Source organism: Berghia stephanieae, unplaced genomic scaffold (genome assembly GCF_034508935.2).
Source record: "Berghia stephanieae isolate SIO BIC M18660-M18661 unplaced genomic scaffold, UCSD_Bste_1.3 scaffold2122, whole genome shotgun sequence".
In the NCBI taxonomy this organism is placed as follows: Eukaryota; Metazoa; Mollusca; class Gastropoda; order Nudibranchia; family Aeolidiidae; genus Berghia; species Berghia stephanieae.
Window position 1 is genome coordinate 912 of NW_027623205.1, and position 9,608 is coordinate 10,519.

Below are 9,608 nucleotides of genomic sequence, written 5' to 3' on the forward strand. Positions count from 1 at the left end.
TAAATCCAGACCCCAATTTTATTGAGCACCTCTGAGTTCTCCTCAAAAGACCTACAAGAGAACAACAGTACCAAGCAAGGAATGATTACGAGCTTTTAAATGCTGTTGAATAAGAGTAGAATACATCACAGCAAAATGACATAAACTCCTTGATAATCTCTATGGGGAGACTTGTCTGAGCAATGATTGGAAATCGTGGTAGCCATATACGTTACTGACTTGTTTTGCATCAAATTTTTCCTCTTTTTCTGAATCAGAGCAACCCAATTTGTGTTCTTTGGGTCATTGTTACTTTAAGGATTATGCATGCATGTTGATGAAATTTGGATCACCTTCATTAAAGATATTGCTCACTTCTGTGATATAACATTTATTCAATTTTGTCTCTTCAAACTCAAATGAATTGACTCGAAACAAGTGTAAAGTTACATTTGCACATGTGTGTATAATGCTTTTAGAATCCCTTATAATGTTTTTTCTGTAATGTTTTCACATAGACAAAATTAAAGATAAAACATTTATAGCTTATTAAATTCAATTAGATGCTAAAAGAAACTTGGATTTAATGGAAGCATTTGAAGTAAAAATGAAACGAGCTCTCTTGGAAGCATTTTTCATCATCAGATTAATAGAGAAAATTTGTTGTCCATTAAGAACATTGAGCCAATCGAGCTAGGTTTTGTTTGTTACTTCAAAGTGGGACAAGCTGTTACAGTTGCTTGTGCACGCTACTCTTTGGATGAGACAATGGCCTAACTTAAAAGGTTTTTTTAGCTCCAACGACGTAATCACTGCTGGGTATGCAGAGAGATAAAAAAACTATTTTGACTGAGCTAATATCATTTGCAATGGAGTTCAGTGTTCTAACGCTCAAGTCGTGGGTAAAAATAGAGACAAAATCCAAAGCTTTTGGAATGTCAGTTTGGAATGAAATGGAAATTGATGTTTATATGTAATATGACGACTGGTCTTACAGATGAAATCATTGTCTCCCTGTGATGTGGTTATCTGTTCCCTTGGACACCAGCTGTTGCTGAACAAGAAACTGGCCATTGCTAAGACACTGTGGAATGCTGGTTTTAGGACTATGGTTCACTATGACAAAACAGAGGTATGACAAAGATGGATTAATAAAGATATCTTTATTTAAATATTAACTATGTTTGTGATAAATAATTAGAAATTATACATAAGTAACATTTGTAGCCAATTTGATAAGTTTAATTAGCCTATCCCCATAAATCCTTTCAGAGAGGGGCTTGAATTTAGATGTTCCCCCTGGTGAAAAGCAGCGTTGTCGTTTGTCCAAAATAGTACTAGCTTAACAGACTGAATGTTTCATCCTATTTTTTAACTTAATGCTTGGGGTTTTAAAAAAAGGATATTCAGATGATTTTTGTTAAAAAGATAATTGTGAAGTTCTTAGAGTAATATGTTTGCTACGGTTAAGTACTATATTGGGAGCGTGTATTTTCTGTTTAATTAATTCCCTCGATTAGTGACATAATATTTACTATGACGGAAACACAGGACTGTCATCTAAGTGTTGTGGCATGTGCGCATAATTTGGTGTGATTTGTGATTTTCGTTCACTGCCAAAAACTATCAAGCCTTGAGATGTGTTGTCTACCCCTAAGTTGTCCTTATACTTATAGTAGTATCCAATGTGTTGGATACAACAAAGGGAAAGAATTGGTGACAAATGCATTCTCCTAATAAATGCAATACTTACCTTTCCTTTTTCTTTTTTTCTTTTTGAAGAATTTTGATGAACTCCAAGGACACTGCAAAGAGCAGGGTGTTTCAAATATCATCCTCTTAAAAGATGGGGAAAGCTCAAGAGTGAAGGTGAGAATGCAATAATGATCTAATTGAAAGATTTGGGATATTGAAATTATAAGTATCGACTTCAGTTGCCTTAACTCTTTAAGATTCAAACCGACAAAAACCGACAACGGCATAATATTTATGGGTGGGGTAGCCAAAACTGGCCTCAGTAAGTAAAATCCAATCGTTGTGAAGGGAATGACAGGGCCTGTCACTGTCGCAGGATGTTTTCAGCTTTGATTTTTATAAATTTGCCGACAGAAAAGAAAATATTGTGTAGAAATTGCGATTTGGATCCTATTTTATTTGCGGGTGAAAATCATTGACATTGCACTTTGGTAAAAATCTGTAAAAAATTACGACTTTGGTGATGAAAAATGATTTTGAAGACAATTATTGTAAACTTTTAAAAATATGATGAATAATTTATAACTCCCTTATTTGTGGGTCGATTTTGTCATTCGAGGTATCAATTTTATTGAAATAAAGAGATAGGAACTTCAGAGTTATTTTTTCTGATGCGAAATTATTACTTTGTAATTTTAGCACCAAGAAAAATAGTCGGTAAATAAATTTGTTACACCTCTTTGATTTACCACCACTGTCCATTCGTGTAGAATTGTGAATCAAGCGTTTCAAAGTCTTCGACCAGTCATAGGCTATCTATCCAGCTGGGCGAAACAAAGCCGCTTCTCCCCGTCAATGTATTACGCTATTGTTATGCAAGGAATATAACACCTTTTTGAGTAGGCCTAAAAGCTAAAATCTAAAAGTAAAAAATATAATTCTGAGGAAGTTGAAAGTCACATTGCTGAAATCAGCTTGAAAAAAGAAGTACATTGGTCTTTGTTTCAGAAAAATCGGTTGAAAACCAACTGTTTTACGAATAAATTTGATTTTAAAAATTGCTTTTGTTTATTTTAGCTTTTTTTAGCAACTTTTTTATTTATCAGTCGATTTTCTTGATTTTTATATCATTCTTTATATCTCAAAGAGACGAGATCAGTGGTATACTTTGTTTCTTTCAAATGTAACTAGAACATAGTTTGGCTTTTTTACCTATCAACCATGCCTGGATAATTTATTCATCAACGTGGCGATTGTGACGCAACTATTCCATGGCCGTCTTCCACTGCCTCAACGATGATTCAATTCATTGTTGACAGCTGTTGACACGTGAGCTGTCAGAACTACCAATCGTTGAAGGGTCAAGATGCTCAGTAGCCAATCGTTCTTCTGTCAAAAAACTTAAGAACTCACAAGAACAAAAGTTTGAAATTTGGTGATGGATGGACCTATGAAATCGTTTCTGGGCGGAGTTTAGCCATGAGTGACCGTAGAAAACGAAAATGCGACTGCAGATATCAAAGAGAAGGCTTATATCATCAAAGGATGTCTACATGATTGACATGGCCATATAGGGAACTCATTATCTACTCCTCCAAAAAGAATCTGAACACGAGAGGGTTAAAATGCACTTGCAAAGCTTTCATACTATCTTTTTTTTTTTTTTTGATAATCATTCGTGATTTCAAATCACACTGAATTTGTTAAAGTAGGATATTTTTTTTCCTTTGAAAGTGGTGGTTTGAAAAATTTGTAGTGAAGATCCTATGAAGTCATGTTGTTGATATGTGTAGAAACAGAGGCCTTGATATTTGTAGTTATCTGTCTTACTATTTTTATTTTCAAATACTTACTAAAGGTTTTATGTCTTGAACAAGAGAGAATTATCGACAACATTGTCCCAACTGGTGAACTCGTGGATCATTTGCTAAGGTAGAAACACTTTACTTTTTTTTTATGTCATCAAACGCTTAGGTTACAATATCTCAATTCCTAAAATTCATAATTTTTTATTCAGCATTTGCAATTCAAATTAGACCCATCGTCTGAATACTGTATAAGGTTGAGTACAAACGATGCTGAAACTTAATTTTAGTCTTGTATGCAATTTGAGTGAAATTGATGTGCTTTATTAAAAAGAGAATGTCCTTTCGTGAACAAAAAAAAACTAAATTTTGTAATTCTAGAGATTTTTACTTTACATTAATTTCATTCCAATTTAATACTGTTTTGAGACAGTTGGTCGCATATTTGTTTAATATTTCGACAAACAGATTATTGACCAACCAAAGGGTACGATCTTGTTTATTATGTCATGATGTCCAAACCTCTCCACTTAAAGACCATCTCAACTTCAGATTGAGTCATTTGTATCTCAAAACAAACTGTCCTGTCACTTTTGTTATCACTTCCATAAATTATGTTCTTGGATATCTCAGTTATAAGATTTATAGTTATTTGAAATATTTTTTTTTCTTAGCAAATCAGTATCAAGTGTAAGTAAAATGAGCTTTATTGTGAAATTTACTATTTTTGCCGTGTTTATTTTGACTGCCGTTTTACCTTTCTGTCTTCGTTGTCTGTACACATTTATGTTGAAATTCATTTTTACAAGTTTGTGATCGGATGTTAGCAGTGTTCCACCGTATGATCGCGAGTTGGTTGAGTAGTGTTTATGGCGGTGTCGACATATGATATAGTCTATTTGGTTGTGTATTGTTATCATTTTGTCTTGGGTTTGGTCTTTCCTTTGTCCTACCCATGTTGTCTGGTGTCTTGATGGGTGGTTGAAAGCACTGTTTGTTATGAAAAGTTTTCTCTGTTCACAGAACTGGACTAATTTTTCTCCGTTATCGTTACGTTTTCCTTTTGAGTATGATCCTAAACATAGCGTGTCACTGTCGAGACGTTTTCCTACTTTGGCATTAAAATCTCCAGCGATTATTAATATTGATTTGTTTCCTATTTTGTTCAGTGTATCGTCTAGGTCTTTGTAAAATTTATCAGTTTCCTCTGGGTATTGTTTTGCGCGTTGACTTGTTGGTGCGTAAACATTTACGATTGAGATAGTGAACGTCTTCTTACCGTGATCGTCTTTGTTATCGTTATTCTGGTTCCTTGAATTGATCTTACACTTAAGCTCAAGAACACATATTCTGTCCGAAACATTCCATTCGTCACTAGTCAAATCCCTGCAGTTTTTATTTATGAGAAATCCACCACCATAGTGAGGTGAACTGGAAGCAAAGCACAGCAGTCTGTGACCATTTATTGTTTGGTCGACGCCATCTTGGATCTTCGTCTCTTGTAAACACAACACATCGATTTTATAACTTTCTAAATCTTGACACAGTTGTTCCTTTCGAATGTTACTTTTAATAGACGGCAGTCAAAATAAACACGGCAAAAATAGTAAATGAGCGAGAATGTCGCATTCATTACCAATATGAACTTAACTCAAGTCTATGGAAAATAAAGCAAAACAGCAATCCAAACAATGAATGGAAAGAGACGCAAGCGGCAATGAAATATGCGGGGGCAGAAAGTGCAGGCTCTATTAATACAACTAAGAACAAACCAAATCGAACGCCTAACATCGCTATAAACGATCTATCGCGGCAACAAAAAGAACTTAGGATCAGGATACAAAACACGAAAGACTCGGAAGAAATAATAAACCTGAAAACGGAACGAAACAAAATACTGCATTCCATTCGATCACTTACAATAAAACACAGAAACGAGGAATTAGACAAAAAAGTGGAAGACATAGAAAAGTCCAAAAATAACGCATCGTCTATGTTCAAAGCGACGAAATCTCTGAACCGAAAACCATTCGAGAACCCAAAACTACAGGATAAATTTGGCAAACAGACAACAAATCCCAACGATATCCTTGACATTGTAACTGACCACTTCCAGCAGAAATTTCACAAACAAGTCTCACAAATATCGCCCTTCTCAGGAAACCCTAGAGACCTAAACAACCGCATCACAACAACTGAAGTTAGAAATAGCATAAAGTGCCTAAACAATAACAGATCCCCAGGCGAAGATGAAATTCCCGCTGAATTGCTGAAATGCGGTACCCTCTCCCTGGATCTGAGCATTGCAAACATAATGAACAAAACATTCTCAACACACAAAGACTGGGACATAAACAGCGGTGTCCTAATTACAATACAAAAACCAGGAAAAACGAAAGGACCCGTAAACAACCTGCGCCCAATAACATTACTGAATACCATAAGAAAAACACTGTCAACTATTGTCCTCAACAGAATTAGACCGAAAATAGAAAAATATCTATCACATAGCCAAAGCGGGTTTCGCCAAGACCGAAGCACATCGGACGTTGTATGGACACATAAATGGTTGGCAGCAAAGGCACTCAAAGAAAACATATCCATAACAATAACCGGAATCGATATGTCCGCAGCCGTTGATACGATCGACAGAGGAAAACTTTTGGAGATATTAACAGACATAGTAGACGAAGACGAGCTCCGAATAATCCGATTTCTCCTCAGCAACACAAAGATACAACCAAGGATATACGGGGCCACAAAACAGACGCAGTTTGAAAGTAACATCGGGACCCCCCAAGGAGATAGTCTGAGCCCGATTCTGTTCACAATATACTTAGAACACGCTCTGAAAGAAGTTCGAAAAGTCATTCCAAAACCAACGACTCATATTGAGAATGCAATCCCAAGAGAAATCGCCTATGCAGATGATGTAGATTTTATTGGATCAACACCAGCAAATATAGACATCATACAAAATACCCTCATGAAATATAACCTCCAAGTCAATGCCAATAAAACCGAATTTACAACAATATCGAGGAACAAAGAGGAATGGAAAAGAACAAAGAAAGTCGGCTCACTAATTGGAGACACCGAGGATGTACAAAGAAGAAAACAGCTATCAAACGCCGCACTCATTAAACTCACCAATGTATGGATTAGAGGTGACAAAATAAAGAGAAAAACCAAACTGAAACTGTACCGTGCTCTTGTAAAACCGGTACTTCTGTATAACTGCGGCACTTGGGCGTTGACAAAATCCAAAGAAGAACATCTGGATGCCTTCCATCGCACACAGCTAAGAAGGGTACTGGACATCAAATACCCAAAAAAAGATCTCAAATGAATCACTCTATAAGATCACAAAAGAAAGACCAATCTCCCTTGACATTTTACAACAACGATGGCAACTTTTCGGTCACATACTACGCAGGGACAAAAACATACCAGCTAACCAAGCCATGTCGGGATATTTCCAAAAACACACGGGAACCTTTTTAGAGGAAGACCGATCACAACACTCCCTGTGATCCTAAACAAAAACCTCACAACACTTGGACAAAGCATTAGTCTCATAACGGCAGGGACCTTGAAAATCTGAGAACCCTAGCAGAGGACCGGCAATATTGGAGACACCTCACACAGGAAATACTGGAAACAGCCAAGGCGACCCGATCTTTCGGTCGAGACGCGAAAGGCATCTAAGTCAAGTAAGTCATTGTGAAATTTACTACTATGTTATATATATATATATATATATATATATATATATATATATATATAATATATATATATATATAATATATATATATATATATATATTGTTATTGTTGTTGTTGTTGGTGTTAGTGCTATTATTGTTATTATTATTATTATTATTATTATTATTATTATTATTATTTTTATTGTTGTTGTTGTTATTATTATTATTATTATTATTATTATTATTATCATTATTATTATTATTGTTGTTGTTGTTTTAGTTATTATTATTGATATTGTTGTTGTTATTATTATTATTATTATTATTATTGTTATTATTATTATTATTATTATTATTATTATTATTATTCTGGGTGGGGATCCTGACCTCCCATAGCGGGCAGGGGGTTACATGCTGTGTCTTCTATCCCCTTATATCTGTTTTCCAACATGCTTTCTGTCTTTGTCTTGGAATGAGATTACTTGGTTTTGTCCTGGCCCTGGCCCGAGTCCTGGCTGGGAGAGAAACAGTCGAATGCATAGTTATTGTTTTGAGAGATGATATTTTTTTCCTTGTAAATCATCTCTCTGTTATGTATTATTATATTTATTTATAATGTATGATGTCAGCATCTGAGTGTATTCCTCCTTGTTGGATTTTGTGCTTGTGTCCGGATAAGACTTATAGGCGATCTCAAGCTAAGTACATTGGTGGTAAGCTCTTGGAATCTACATCTGATCCCAATTTGTTCCCAATTCCCCTTTGTCTTACTCTCTCTTGGGTGCTTTAATTGTAATTCTAGAACTTTCGACTATCCCATTTTCTTCCTTTTTTACTGGCGCTGATATAACCTAAATGTGTTGCAAGCGCCGTAAAACCCTTAAAAACAACAAACAAACATATTATTATTATTATTATTATTATTATTATTATTATTATTATTATTATTATTATTATTATTATTATTATTATTATTATTATTATTATTATTATTATTTTTATTATTTTTATTATTATTATGTCTATTAAATACAAAAAAATTCCCATCCACAAATCCTGAAGTGAATTGTGAATTCAATATTTTATTTTCATTTAATGTTTTTCAGGGGAACACAAGAGGCATTCAGTAGCAGTAACCACAATGAAATAGTGACAAACCTGAATTCAAACACCAGCAATAGCTGCATATTTAATTTCTCCATTCAATTTCATTTCCAAGAGAAAGGTAGTCGAAATCAACCAATACCTAAAAGGAGGCATGAGGCCATGGTAATGATAAAATTACAGTTCACACTTTAGAACCTCCCCCATTTTGAGATTCATCAATAACTAATTCAGATATTTAACATTAAGCTTATTTGTGCTCTCAATGCATTCCATAAGATTCTCTTTTCCAACTGAAATATTGATTCACTCGTTAGTCAGTATAAGGCTACAATGATAAAAATTTTCTTTTTGTTGTACACAATAAATGTTTGTTTGAGTATATCAACTATGTTTGCAAAACTTAGATTTACGTGAAAGTATCATGTCTAAAATAATAAAATATTATTCTTTTAGAGCCATTAATTCCTGGGCTGAAGCTAATCCTGATTCCTTAGAGTTAAACTGACAATAACGATTGCTTGCTACCCTTTTGATTGTGTTAGTCTAATGGAAAGTACTTTCCATCAGATCCAACAGACCCCTACACAATCACTGCTGGGTGAACAGGAGTGTCAGAAAAAATTCTCACTTTCAGCGGGAATCGATCGTGATCTCTTTGTGTGTGAAGTGAGAGCTCTACCAACTGAACTTTTTGGATCCCCAAATAATCTAGTGTGCTAACTTGAGATAAATGTTTGATTATGATTTTTTTTTAACGTTGTGATTTTTATACTAGATTGCAGGCAAAGTAACTGCATCATTTCCGTGGTTGCCTGAGAAAAATGTGGAAGTTCTTGCCCTTGATATTCCCATCTCATTGATCAAGACAATCCAGGCTTATTTGGAGGTTAGTCATTGGTTGCCAAAGGTTTTACTGAATTTTGTATAGACAAGCATACAGTGAAATATTGTTGTACAACTCTGTGTGTGTGGCAATGTGGAAGAACTGTGCACCGGAAACTAAAATTGAGATTGTGCTTATTGACGTTCTATAATTTATTTATTTTTAAAATTTCATTTGAGATTTCTATCTTCTTTGGTTTCTGAGAAATTACTGTGTTTGTAAGGGAGGGTAAAATAAACCTGGGAGAAAAGTTTACAGAAGATTGTTATTGTTACCCTGCTTTCGAATGTGGTATTGAGCAGAAATGAAAAATACATAATAATTTTAATTTCAAGATGTACTTTGACATTTAGCAAATGTGAAGCTAAGATTATATATAACAACACAAAGGTGAGATAAGCACACATTTCTCTCACATATTATCATTGAGGAG

General features: G+C 34.6%; 1 protein-coding gene across 1 annotated transcript; it reads left to right on the forward strand.

The window, feature by feature from the left end:
- Positions 1–257: 257 nt before the first annotated feature.
- LOC144961323 (eIF-2-alpha kinase GCN2-like) lies at positions 258–9,178 on the forward strand (the record flags this gene model as incomplete). The annotated part of the gene is made up of 6 exons (XM_078894560.1): positions 258–358; positions 977–1,111; positions 1,762–1,848; positions 3,533–3,606; positions 8,292–8,454; positions 9,068–9,178. Coding segments are annotated over 6 exons (671 nt in total), but the record flags the coding sequence as incomplete, so codon positions are not given.
- Between the last annotated feature and the right edge of the window lie 430 nt (positions 9,179–9,608).